The sequence below is a fragment of the Mesitornis unicolor genome, unplaced genomic scaffold, assembly GCF_000695765.1.
Source record: "Mesitornis unicolor isolate BGI_N332 unplaced genomic scaffold, ASM69576v1 scaffold33821, whole genome shotgun sequence".
Classification (NCBI taxonomy): Eukaryota; Metazoa; Chordata; class Aves; order Mesitornithiformes; family Mesitornithidae; genus Mesitornis; species Mesitornis unicolor.
In genome coordinates this window covers 30446-44221 of record NW_010165097.1, presented here as the reverse complement: position 1 = coordinate 44221, position 13776 = coordinate 30446, and the positions used below count along the sequence as shown (strand labels likewise).

At 48.8% G+C, this 13776-nt stretch overlaps 1 protein-coding gene across 1 annotated transcript; it reads left to right on the top strand.

Moving 5' to 3' along the window:
• Positions 1–2096: 2096 nt before the first annotated feature.
• On the top strand, positions 2097–6151 carry SLC2A10 (solute carrier family 2 (facilitated glucose transporter), member 10; the record flags this gene model as incomplete). The annotated part of the gene is made up of 4 exons (XM_010194526.1): positions 2097–3473; positions 4546–4668; positions 5261–5396; positions 6055–6151. Coding segments are annotated over 4 exons (1733 nt in total), but the record flags the coding sequence as incomplete, so codon positions are not given.
• Between the last annotated feature and the right edge of the window lie 7625 nt (positions 6152–13776).

Sequence of the window (13776 nt, the reverse complement as noted above, 5' to 3'; positions counted from 1 at the left end):
GTTTTTAAAAAAAAAAGTTTTAAACTTTTCCTAAAGACTGAGACTGCATTTCCCTCCCCCCCAAACCCTTTGTTTTGTTTATAGCCCCCCCCCACAGCAGCAAACACAGCGAGCCCAGTAATCTCCTGTGGCACAGCCCCGAGGGCACTCCATGAGCGCCTCCGGGAAGAGGGGCCTGCGGGCGGGAGCATAGCCACAGGGAGCGTGGGGCAAAGCACTGGGGGTTTGCTGGAGGCAGCGGCGCTTCTTGGCACTGGTGTGTGCAGAAAGGGACTGCAGCAGTTCAAAAGTCAGCCTAGTCTCCGCCAGGTCAGCAACACTGGTCACTGCCCATTCCTGGAGCAGAGCCCTCCGGGAATCGCCTGGCACACTACTTGCAAGTCCCCCCAAACTTTCTGTCCTCACGTGATGGTCTGAAGAGTCCTTAAGTTCCCCAGCTACCTCAGAATACACTATATACAAAGCTGTGTTTCAGTCAAAATTCATAAACTATTACTGCTCATTAACTTAACAACAAATACAGCAAAACCTGATGGGATCAGCTGTGGTATTTACAGCGGGGTTGTCTGTATCTAACCGAATTTGTGGCTTGAAACTAGTAGCATGCCCACTTTAGGCAAAGCCTTTAGTTCTCAGTGAGCAAATATTTTTTCTAATTATCTGCGTAACATGTGTACAAGGATTGATAAAAGCAGTGCAGGTAGTCACAGAGCATGGTGGGAGGGAACTGCGTGTAGTTGGGATGGCATAAGTAACACAAATGAAACACAGAGGGTTACAGGATGAATACAAATATAAATATAGCCATCCCTGAGAAATAACCTTTACTGCTAGCTGCAATTAAAGGCCAAATAGAGACACTTCCCATTAAACACAGCTTGTGAGGGGAAAAAAGCCCTTAGGCTGGGTGAGGAAAGTTTTCCATGGTCTGGTGATTGTGTCCACATTTTTTCCACATACAGTGTACCGAAACTGTGAGTATTTCTAATTAAACAATGCCAATGTGAGAATACAGATAGTATTATATGCTAGAAACCAGCACAAACTTGTATGCCAACATACTTTACCTGTGCCTTCAAGATTGTAAGTTGGAGAAGGCCACTGTCACCGCTGTTCCTAGAGGTCCCTACATCAGCCTTGGCTCTCATGCCATGTGCAGTTTCCCCTGCTGTGACATGACCAATGGGTCATATGTCATCACTCTTTTTCCCTCTTCCCCAGGGAAAAAAGTGTGAGCAGCGAGCACCTTGGTTTTGTAGGGTTGTTTGGGGCAGGGTGATTGGTTGGGGTTTGGGTTGCTTTTGCCTTTTTTTTTTTCTAATTTTATCTAAACTGACATACTAAAGTTGCATGCTCAGTGATATGGGAAGGGCAAGGTCAAAGGATCGGTACTTGTATTTGAAGCAGGCAACAGTGAACTTTTCAGCTCGTGATGGCATTTTTGTAGTTTTGGACCAGCCTGAGAAGACTGTGCCTGGCTTGGAGATCCTGGGCTCTGGGTACTGTAGAAGGAAAGGTGAAGAAATTTGGGCCACCTTCACAAAGTCAGGCTGAGTCTGCAAGATTAGCTGGGAGAAATAAACTTTTGTGAGCAGCATTTTTGACAACAAGGTAGGGAATGAGAATCCCGAGCCTACAGTGAGAGCTGAAGGTGCCACATACAGTGAAATGTGAAAATGATAATGCAGAATAATTCAAAACCAGAAAGCAGAAGCTGTGTTTGCTGCCCCAAACAGGTCTTGTAATTAGAATCAAGGGAGACCATGGAGGAACCCCCCATATAACTCCAGGCACTACAAATCACTGTCCCCCACTTAAATACAAGTCTTAACTTTGTTAACAAAGTCCTGTTTTCACAGTTCTGCACCCCAAATGAGTGCCCCTGCAGTTATTGGAAGCATGTGCAGACCTGATTGTGTGAATATCTGCAAGTGCCTCTATACATGACCTGGTGCTTTTTGGGGAAATTCAGCATCATGGCTTTGTAAATGGAAAACTTTGCATGTCCTGGGAGAGCTTTTTTCAGCTTGTGCATGCGGCTAGCTCTCCTGCTAGCACCAGAAAACTGAACCTAGTGTTGCTTGCTTGTTTTCCAGATCGTGCACTGGGGGTCCTCCTCTTGTCTGCAACTGTCTCTCTCCTTGGTGGGCTGATATTTGGATATGAGCTGGGGATTATCTCTGGTGCACTACTGCAGCTGCAGATAGACTTTCACCTCAGCTGCCTCCAGCAAGAAGTTCTCGTGAGCGCCCTCCTTATCGGAGCTCTGCTCGCCTCTCTGGCTGGGGGGATCCTCATTGACCACCATGGACGGAGGAGAGCAATCCTGGTCAGCAGCTTGGTCCTGTTGGTTGGCAGCCTTATTCTCACACTGGTGAGGTCATTTATTGGGCTGGTCATTGGGCGCATGACTGTGGGCTTTGCCATCTCTGTCTCATCCATGGCGTGCTGCATCTACGTCTCAGAAATGGTAGCTGCTCATCAGCGGGGGCTGCTGGTGTGTCTCTATGAAGCAGGCATCACCGTAGGCATCCTACTGTCCTATGTGCTGAATTATGTCTTTGCAGATGTGGAGGAGGGATGGAGGTACATGTTTGGGCTGGCCATTGCCCCAACAGCCATGCAGTTCCTTAGCGTCCTCTTTCTCCCAGTGAACCCTGTTAAATTAAGCTCGTGGGACTCAGACTGCCAGAAGGGCCTCATTCAATTGCAGGACACTGAAGACAGAGCAGCAGCAAAGCGGGAGCCCTATAAGGAGAAGCATTACTCATTTCTTGACCTTTTCAGGACCAGAGACAACATGAGAAGGCGGACTCTGGTGGGCCTAGGGCTGGTGCTCTTCCAGCAGTTCACTGGGCAGCCCAATGTACTGGGCTATGCCTCCAAAATCTTCAACTCAGTGGGGTTTCAGAGCAACTCCTCAGCGATCCTGGCCTCTGTTGGGCTGGGGGCAATAAAGGTGGTGGCCACGCTCATCGCGATGGCCTTTGCAGACAAGGCTGGCAGGAGAGTGCTACTCATGGCTGGCTGCGTGGTGATGGCCATCTCTGTCACCACCATTGGCCTCACCAGCCGCATTGGTCCGCTGGCCATTGCCAGGGACTGCAAAGCAGCTGCAGATCCCAATGCTTCCCACAGCCTCACCCAGCACCCCCTGAGGCCCATATCCTCCCAGTCTGCTGTGTCACCCATCCCACCAGCATTAGGTGCTGGCAAAAGCCAGGCAGGCCCTGGTTTTGCTGCCACGAGGAGCCTTACAAAAGCTTTCACCAGTACTCAAAGCAGAGAGGTTGGTCCTGATTCCTCCCTCATTCAGAAAAGGGGCTTGGTAGGTCAGGCCAAAGAAGATACAACAGGAAGGACTGGCCCTCCTTTCCGTGGTGCTCCCTGGGCAGAACATATGGTTTTAAATTGGATTACGCTGCTGAGCATGATGGCTTTCGTGAGCGCTTTCTCAATTGGATTTGGACCGAGTAAGTATGGTGTTTACATACCCTTGCACTTGGGCTGATCTTTATAGTCTGCATGAAATGTTCATTATGTATCTGCTTTACCAAGCAGCTCAGTGTCTAGGAACTGGAAATTTATCCCCTTCGGCCAACTGAATAATTCTATACCATTGCAGCTCTGTCAGCTATAGGGCTGGTACAGGACTAGAATAACTTTCTCTTGCATGTTATCACTACCCTTTTTTTCTGTCAAGCTCATTGCAAAATCAGAGCATTCCCACAAGCACTACCTAATCTTCCTAGCACCCTGATGAGGAGAAAAATGAAGGGCTGAGGACACAGGGACTGCGGGGCTTCTCCTGTGTGATGCGGAAAGTCAGTGGCAGAACTGGAAGTGGAACCTCCTCGGAAGTTTCTCGATATCAGTTGTTTTGTTGGTTTGTTTGGCGTTTTTTGTTTGTTTGTTTTGGTGTTTTTTTCCTGAAATCATTATTTATTTATCAGATGAGAATAGAGATTAGTTCATGCTTCTATCTAAGCTCTAGTGTTTTCTGGCATTTACTGCTTTAAATGGTTTGATGGGAGAAAACAGGACCTAACTTAAGGAAAAATCAAGTGCACAGCAAGTCTCATGGGTTTGACAGTGACCTCGTATGTTATTTCAAGCAAAATAACCCTGGGATAGGAAAGGCTGTATATTGAGATATATATTATTTTAGCTCTGATTTTAGCCCAAACCAACATTGTCTCCCTAAATCCTACCCCTTTCTCATTTCTTTACAAAGAACATGTCCTGACAGTAGGTATGACAGATCTTTTCTGTCTCCCCTGAGTGGAATAACCAACTCCCCTGCTTTATTCTTTGCTCCCTGGACCTGGTCACTGGTATTTCTTTCCTCTGTGGAGAGCTAAACACAGAAGTTTTGAAGTGTTCTGCTGTGACCTGACTCTGAGATTGATGAATGTTTGTCACCAACAGCAGTGGGTGCTGGGTGAAGCCAGAATTTAAAACCCCTGCTGAAATCTCCCTTGCCCATTTCCCAGATAAATTGCTTAACCTCTACAGTTGTTTTTCTTATCTCTCTAATTGGTGCAGTCACCTGGCTGGTCCTCAGCGAGATCTACCCTGCTGGGATAAGAGGAAGAGCCTTTGCCTTCTGTAACAGCTTTAACTGGGCTGTCAATTTACTGATCAGCCTTACCTTCCTGGATCTTATTGGTAAGTGGCTATTCCCCACCCCTCCAACTCCCACAGCTGGTTAGGGAAGGTGGCCACCACAAGCCATTTGGAGATTAAGTGACATTTTGAACCCTGGGGACTTGATGCTGGAATAGGTGTGACCTCAATGTCTCTGAGATCAGAAAAACCAAGCGCCAGCAGCAGTGGTCTGAGCCCCTCCACCACCAGTTTTATAAAAATCATCCATCGCCCACTGGGCTGCACTGTGGTACTGCAGTATCAGGATAACTCTGGAGTTTGCAGCTTTCACACTGACAGCTTTATGACGTTTCTTGCTAGCAGAGCTCTCAGCTGAGGCACTCGGCAGGCACTGCTGGGCCCTGGTGCTCAGATACCTTCTCCTTCCCTCTGTGGTGCTGCTGGCAAAGCCTGGCATGAACCATCCTCCCTTTCTGATTCCTGATCCAGATCTTGCAGATAAGGAGCCTCCCTGCCCTTTTGCGAGCTTCTCAAAATAAGATGCCCCTTTAAGCCACCAATGACCACTTCACAGCAAGAAGCCAGCTTCCTTTGTATCCTGTGATGTGACCTACCTCCAATAGACCCTTCATGCATTTCAATCTCTCTGCAGATGCCATTGGTTTCTCGTGGATGTTTCTTCTCTATGGACTGACAGGAGTGATGGCTGTTATATTCATTTACCTCTTTGTTCCAGAAACAAAAGGACAGTCCTTAGAGGAGATAGACCAGCAGTTCTCCGGAAAACAGTATGTGTGCTGTTGTACTGGCCTGAGTGCTGGCTTTGGGTGCTTCCCACCAGCAGTTCCTGACATGTGTGATGCTGGGCTGCTCAGGGCTGTTGAAAAGTCTCATTAGTGCTGCTGAGAAAAATCTCAGGTTTTTGCATGCTTATAGGACCGAGTGTGAGAGCTGCAGCATGGCTCATCAGCAGGTAACTGCCCTGAGCCTTGCAGCCTTGCTGCTGGAGGGCACTAGTGATATTCGAGAGGAAAAGGGCTAAAAACTAAGGCTTGTGGGTGAGGGGAGGAGAGCAGGACCATAGCACAGGGCAGGCAAGTCAGGGCAGTGAGGTCCTTCGAGTAATCCTGGGCTGGATTCCTTCTCCTTTGGGGCAGAGATACCTCCTGGTGTAGCACCTACCATGGGCTCTCACCCAGTAATTTCCATGCAAAGCCTGTAACTGGCTAGGGAAGATCAAGAGGTGCGTGTGAAGGAGGTAGCAGGGCAAACCTTACTGGAGCAGAGGGAGGTTGTGCAGCTCATGGCTGCGATGGCAAGGGGAGGGAGCACACTCCCCACCCCCTGGGGACAGCCAGGAGGGGTAACTGCTATAAACCCTTGCCTAGCTCCTGGCTCCCTGTGAGCAGCAGCTGCTGCAGCTGACCTTCGCCATTGCTCCAACAGGGTGTGGGAAGGAAACGTGCTTAAGCAGAAACGTGGAAGAGGACAGAGCTGCGCACATGCTCAGTACCTGAGAGTGGAGCGTGCCAGCAGCACATGAAACCAATGACATACCCACAGCATCATCCTGAGGAGAGGAGCAGGCTGTGCCATCTGGACAGTTCTTCTCCATGGCCTTTAACTGGTGACCTCTGCTCAGAGACAGTTCTCACTGCAGTGCCTTAGATCCTGGGACATGCCACTAGCTGTCCTTTGGGTCCTTGGAGGATCTTAGGTCCCAGGCAGGGAACATGTCCTTCCTTTGACATCTGTTATTTTTCATGGTGCTTATCTCCTATCGTTTAAGAGATCAATGGTTTTGTATGCTGGAATTAAAGCACAACTTATGCTGACAATGCTTTCCATTCATGCACTTCATTTGTGAGCAAGTTGTACTATTTTCTAGTTCTCTGAAATAATTTATGCTTTACAGAGGGGACAGTAGTGCAGGAGGAATGTGTCAAGCACTCAGCAGCAGACATTAATATTGTCATCCTTTGTAATGTCTGTGAAGGAGCCTAGAGTCTGAGATGGGAGCTAATGCAGTTAAACTGCCTGTTTCAGTGGGGGCAGAAATAGCACTGGCTCATGAGCTGCTATTTCCCACAGTGTCAAGCCCAGCAGCTCACCTGCCTCATCACCCAAGGTCTGTGCTAAACAAGTGCAGGGGTACAAATCACATGTGTGTTTGGCTGCCGCCTTTTGTATGCAGTGGCTGCTTTGCGTTCATGACCAGAGTTTGTATGTACAAAACTGCATGCGATATTCTGGTACCTTCTAGAAGTTTTCCACCTCTTACAATTGTATATTCTTTTTTATTTCACCTCCCCTCCTGACACATATATATTATAAAAAACCAAACAAACATCCTACTAACACACCATACTCACTCCCTCATGAGAAAGGAGCAGCAGGTGTCCAGCTGAACAGCCAGTCTTGCTGAACCCCTCAGCGAACTAAGCCCCAAAGCTGGGGGTTTTCCACTAAAAATGCAACTCCTTAGGGGCCAGTGACTGCTACAATGAGGCACCCAGTTGGCACCACAGGGACAAATACACAGGATGTGACCATTGTCGCTCAAACCCCTGTCTCAAAGAGAAGCCACAAAAACACTGGAAAATGGTCAGCCCTTGGCTGTAATTCAGTCCATGGCTGTCAGGTGTCTGCCATGGAAGTGCTTTTCTCTTTCCACTGAGCAATGGCCACCCACGACCTTCTTCACCTACAGCCTTCCTCACCCACCTTGGCCTCTCTGCTGCAGCTGGAAGCTGGTGTTTCTGAAGTCCCTTGTGTGCTGCAGGTGCTGTTACCTCAAGGCACACAAGGATACCTGTAAAACAGGAAATGGATGCCCTCTGCCTGCCAAAAAAGCTCACGAATACCGAGGTCTGTCAGCAGTAACTCTTATTTTCTGGGGGGAAAAGCATCAGCGCTGTCTTAAGAGTTAAAGTCAGCCTCCAGATTTTCACTGCAGGCTGTGGCCATCGGTGATCCCTGGGGAGGAGGGGGTATGCTTGCATGCACCCCTATATCATAGAACGTATAAGGTTGGAAGGGACCTTTAAAGGTACTGTTTTTTTGGGGGGTGGGGGGGTGGTTACCGCGCAAAGCAGTTTTTTTTTCCGGAGCGTGACCATTTGCCGCCTGCCCCAGCAGCGCCGGAAAGGACCCAGCCCGGGGAGCGGCCGGGGACCCCGCTGCCGGCCGAGGGTGCACCGCACCGGTACTGCCGCGAGGGGACACCGCGGGACCGCGCCGCGGCTGGGAGTCTGTCCTGGCAGCGGTGTGTCACACACGGGGGAACAGACACACACCCACTCACCGCCAAACCTCGGCTCACCTCACCCTTCGGGCACAGCGTCTGAGCCAGAAGAACACTCCTACAGAGCAGGGGTGCCGCTGCCCCCCATGCCGTGCCCTTGGACTTGATGGAGCCCTGGGAAAGGGAACGAGAATTCAGAGACTCCCCTGCATGGGGGTGTCCAGACAGCTGGGGCTGCCAGTGGCGCAAGGGGAGGGAGACCCTTGTGCTTCATGAGAGAGGGGAGTGGGCTGGCTGCTTGGGCTGAGGAGTCAAATTAGCTCTGGGGGCAGCAAGCAGAGCCACTGGCATTGCCAGTGTAATTTAGCTTGTGATAAGGGGGATTAACAAGCCCAGGGTAAGAGAGTCATCTTTCCTGCTTTCTTCAGAAAAAACACGGTGCAATTTCCTAAACTCTACAGCTTTAGCCCGTGAAGCAGGGGAAAACTGCAAGGGAGTGTGCAGCTGATCACAGAGTTTACCATGTTTGGGTGTCCATGCTTGCACAGAGTACAAGGCAACAGGAGAGGTGGTGCTGGGAGAGCCTCAAGGATGGTGCAGAGCAGAGTCCACTGCTTTCGCAGCCCTTGTGATGAGGGGGTGTATGCACCTGGGAAGGGCTTCCTGCTGGAGTGACCACTCTGAGCCTGCCAGCTGGTGTCATGGGGTCCTGTACCTCCATCACAGCAGAGCTGGGCTGATGGCACTGAAAAATGGAAAAGCCATCAAGGATTGTTTAAATGAGACACTGAAGGCAAGTCAGAGGGTGTAGAAATTCAGACTTGCACCCCTTGTGAGGAGGATGTGGCCAGTATCCAGGGAAAGTGCAGCAGGGAAATAAATGGTGCAGCTGCAATAAATAAGATTAACTTGACACTGTATAGTGCTGGCAGACCCACAGGAATATTACTACACAACAAAGCAAGGAAAAAACTTAGAGGTGCTTCTGTCCCTATACTAGAAGCTTAAAAAAAAAATCCCCAAAACAAGATAATACCAGGCCCGTTGCCCTGAATGACAACTACAGTATCACTACGAATTTCTCAAAATGGGAAACCCCAGATTCCAGTAGGAAAAATATAGAGCCAGGATTGTATTACTGATCCCTGATCAGGATAAAGGTAACTATCAGCAAATATAAAATGAGATTAGAGAAGCTTGTCAGCATAGTGAGCCATCAGGGAGAGGAAAAATATTTTTTGAGTACTGTAATGAGTCTCCCGGAACAAGGAGTGCTGGGAGCAGAGGGAGGGCTGCAGCTCTGGGTTCGGTGGGGAGCGGTGCACAGAACCTGCTTCCCAAGGTGTCTGTGGGAGAACTGCTTTCTACTAGCGACCACAAAACCACCAATTTAATGCTGTAGTGGGACAAAGCACACCAAATAAATCCAGCGTGTGGCTCTGCAATTTCGAGAAAGGGAACTATGAAAAAATAAGGTGATTAGTCAATAACAACTAAACAAAAAGGAACTGACAGAAAGCAAGGAGCCTGCAAGAAGTCTGGAGGCGATTAAAAATGCTCTGTTAAAGCCCAAGTAAAATATGTGCCACAACTCAAAAATAACTAAGAGGTCCTAAAAAACACCCTGCCTGACTCACTGCTAAGGTTAAGGGGGTATCACAGGGAGAAGGTCAGCGTTTTAAAAGTAGAAAGGTTTCCCACATGAGGGGAAAAAGAAAAACCATAAAACATAGCAAGTAAAGTATAGACAGAAAATTAAAAGAGCTAAAAAAAAGAGCATGAACATTTCCTTGCAATGGTTTTTTTTTAAAGTTCCTTTAAATATATCAGAAGTAAGCAGCTGGCTAGGCACCCACACTTAATACAAAGGTGCAATAGGGTACCAATAGGAGGATAAGGCATGACAAAGCAGCACGACTTTGTGTTGCCTGCTGCAGGTATCTGGGAGATCCTCACATCCAGTTCATTCTTTGTAGCTCCTAAGTTAGAGGAATTAGATTAATGTAACTTTACAAATGGCTACTCTACCAGAGGACTGGCAGGTTGCTAAAGTAGCTCCCCTTTACAAACCAAGCTCTGGAAGGGGACCCTGGGAGCTGGAGTCGAGCATCACCCTCCATCCCTTCTGGGATGCTTGGATCTGCACCAGCAGTGAGCACATGGGCAGACAGAGTGGGAAAGAACTGGCAGACACAGCTGCCAAAGGGGGAAAACTTGCCTTGCCAGCATGCTGGCGCTCTAGGAGAATATCAGTATACACATGGATGGGGAGAACCCAGGAGGATGGGGAGAACAGGTAGGACAGATGGACATTTTCAAAATGATTTTGACAAAATTATTTTTGAAAATTTACATTGCCATGGGGTTATAACAAAGGTCCTTTTATGGAAAAGGAAACCTAGTTAAAAGGTATTCCTGTCTGTTAGGTAGCAAAAAGCAGGATTAGACAGTTTTTGAGGACAAATGAGATTCAGCAATGGGGTTACTAAGGAATCTCTGCTGGATCTGGTTTTATTTAGTGTCATTGGGAAGGGAATGGACAGCTATATCTCCAGGTCTGTGGATGATGCTAAGCTCTCTGGGAAACTAAAATGTTTTGCCACTGACAAAGGGCTCGGGAAGAGCCTTGCAAAAGTGGGTGGGCAAAAAGGACAACTGGGATGGACATGCCAGGGAAAGCTGCAGGCTGGTGCCAGAGGTATCTGAAATCTGTCTGGGGTTAGCATGGATTGGAGGAGTCCTCAGTTGGGTGAGCCAGCTCCCTCCATCGTCATCTAACTGGACAAATGTGTCCCTGCTCTAAATTTGTGACCCATTAACGTAGCAACAGGCTGTTTCTCTTTTTCTCTCCCCTGAGGCTGAGACCTCATAAGACTAGAGCATACAAAAATGCTTGAGGCAGTGATAAATCTTCTTTAGTGGGCTTTTATTTCCTTTTCTTTCACAATATTTTCTTTAGTTTCCTAGCCAAATTTTTTTCTAAGGAAAGATTTCTGACTTCCTTTGAGCCACAGCTCAACATCTGTCCACATTGGGGCTGAAGTAATACACTGTTACGGGGTTTTGATGTCAAGCCCAAAACCCCACCAGGGATTTATGCAGCTCTCCCCTTTCCTCCCTCCTCCTCTTCAAACAGCCTTTCATTTGCTCTCACTAATTGTGCTGTCATGCCTTTCTTTCTCCCCCTGGTTGCGCAGACAGGTTTCAGTGACAAATGCCTGCGCCATGAGCTCTCTGAGGAGGCGTGTTGCACTGCGGAGTGCGCGCATCGTCTGAACACGCCGAGCTGTGCTGAAATGATCCAGGCACCCATCCAGCTTGGGGACAGATTAGGCAGTGGCTTCCCTGGCCACCCTCTTGAGGAGCTGCTGGATAATCACTGCCAGTTAGAGAGCCTCACCAGCCCCAGCCCACCCACAGACACCACTTGCTCTTTCAAGTGGGCAGGAAAAGATTTGCTGAGCATCTCTTGGAAAATGGAAGGGAAAGCTCTGCAGGAGGATTTGGGTTGGGGACAAGGACAAGGACACTGCAAAGTCTGGTGTCCCAGGGGAGGTGACTGTGGGTAAGAGGAGCAGAGCCAGGATAGGGCAGATCGCACAGGGGTGAACAGAGCAGTTCTGGGCTGTGCCCCCTTCCTCAGGCATACCCAGCAAAGCTGACACATGGGTATGAGGACCATTGCTTTCAATGGCTTGCATGAAATTGTGAAACAAGGCTCAGCCCTGGGGACTGTGTAAATCAATCTGCTCAAATGGAAATCTGCTCTCCGGCCTTGCCAGCAAAAGGAGAATGACACTTCTGAGCAGCTACCAGATCTGAAATCATCTGGGGCACAACCAGAAGCTAATCCTGAAGAGGCTCAAAGCTTGAATTTCCTCAAAGTTGTGTTTGTGCCCAGGGAAGGCTTTGTCATTGGCAGGAAGCCTGGGATACAGCAGGTGGGGCAATGCACATCTTGAGATCCTTATCTTGTTATTTCTGCCTTCCAGCTCTTCCCTTGGTCAGAAGACAAAGTGAGGGGCTGACCCTGATCATTGACCTGCTCACAGAGTGCTCCTCAGAGGGGACTGAGTGCCTGATTTGGGGACCTCTGCAGATTTGCCTGAGTCCTCTGCTGCCCCTTGCCCACAGGGTGCCTGTTGGATGCCGCTGTTGGCAGCAGGAGCCCAAACAGCCCTGCACCCTCCTGGTCCTTCCTCAGGTCCCCATCTCCTCCCCACTGCAAAGGGAAGAGCTGCAAAAGCCATTGCCCTGGTGTCTGTGCTATGGGGTCAATATCATGCCCCAGCCATAGAGGGGAAGGAACTATGTGTTTATACCTTTTTTAGCTGAATACATATGTTTTTCTTGTGTTTTAAATGCCTGTCTCCAAAGATTTCCAAGAGATACAGAGAAGCATTTTATCTGTCCCAGGGTCTGCAGAACCATGCAGGAAGGGGCTGGGAGGTGGCAAGGTCAGGGCACTCAAATCACCACAGCACTGAATTGCAGGAGGTTTTAATTGAAGTTAGAGTGCACTGTCAGGTTGGAGTTTTAAAAAGCACTGACAAGCCACAACCAAGCTTACATGTGTCGCTGTAGTGTGCCATAGCCAAAATCTCGATGTAAGAAATAAGTACAAATCTTGGTTTGTTATTGCTGGTCCAGACTGACTTCAGAAACCTGCTTGTGCACAGGCGATATGAAGTTTGAGGGCAGTGTGTGCCATCACCAAGTCCTCAAGCTCCAGCCATGGCGACATGATCAAGGTGACAGACTGAAAAAGAGAGGGCAGTGTCAGTCCCTGCCACAAAGGCTCCCAGAGCTCAGCAGAGCAATGTGGGATGGGGTCCACATCACTCTCATGCATGTGAAGGCAGCAAGCTCAAGGACTGGATCCCGCCTGGTCTCTGCTTGGGGGGATACAGGGCTGGATGAAAGGGACCAGGATACATGAAATATGATAACTGGAAAAAATACAAACCAGAAGATGGGCTATTTAATGCACTACAGATCCAGCAAAACAACCAGAGTAGAACAAAAAAACATTCCTCATATAGGAACAGAGGTACCGACTTGACTCAGGGAGAATCTGGAAGAAGGTGGCCGTGTTGAGAATGTGTTTTGTTAGCTTGTGTGTCTCCAGGTACTGCGTGAATCAGACCCAAGCCCAGCATGTAGCAGGGGCTTCCTTTCACTGCATCTCTCCTCTCCAAAATGCTCCTTCCAGCATGAGCACCTCCAAGCTTCCAACATTTGGTGTCTATGGCCTGTGTCCTTGATCTTCCTCCCTCTGGCCTCCACTCACCCAGCTCTAAGGTCTTTCCTCTATTTATTGAATTAGCAGAAAGAGAGTTGCTCTCACTGTGCAGAGACAGAAAAATACAGTCTCCCCCAAACACCAGGCCACTGATGGTTTACAGATTGAGTCGCTCTGACAGGTCACCAACCTACAAAAGCCTGTTGTTCATATGGAAGCAAGATACCTTGGGCTGGGCTGGGAGCAAGACTTGAGGTGTGGTACTGGGCAATGCAGAAACTTTGCCCCTGGACCTACCAGGACAAATTCAGCCTCTGGATTAGCAGGAATCACATAATTACCTGTACTGGTGAGTTTCTCCAGTTGCCTGCAGGTACTTTCGAGCTGCTGAGCTGAGCTCTCTCCACCAGAAATTGTTTTCTCCATGCCATGATGACAGGAGCAGGAAGTTCTCAGGAGCCATTTCCCCTTGGGAAAGTCCTCTGCAAGGGTCTGGGGAAAATCATCATGCTTAGGCACCATGGTCCCATCGTGACAACCCTGACACCACACTCACGATGGTGTCTGTGCTCACCGACAGCTCTTGGGGGTAACAACCGTCCTTTTGTTCTCATTCAAGCTCACAGCTGAGTCTTGGTGCATGATGTGACCTCCTGCAGCAATACAAATAAAAATGTCAGTA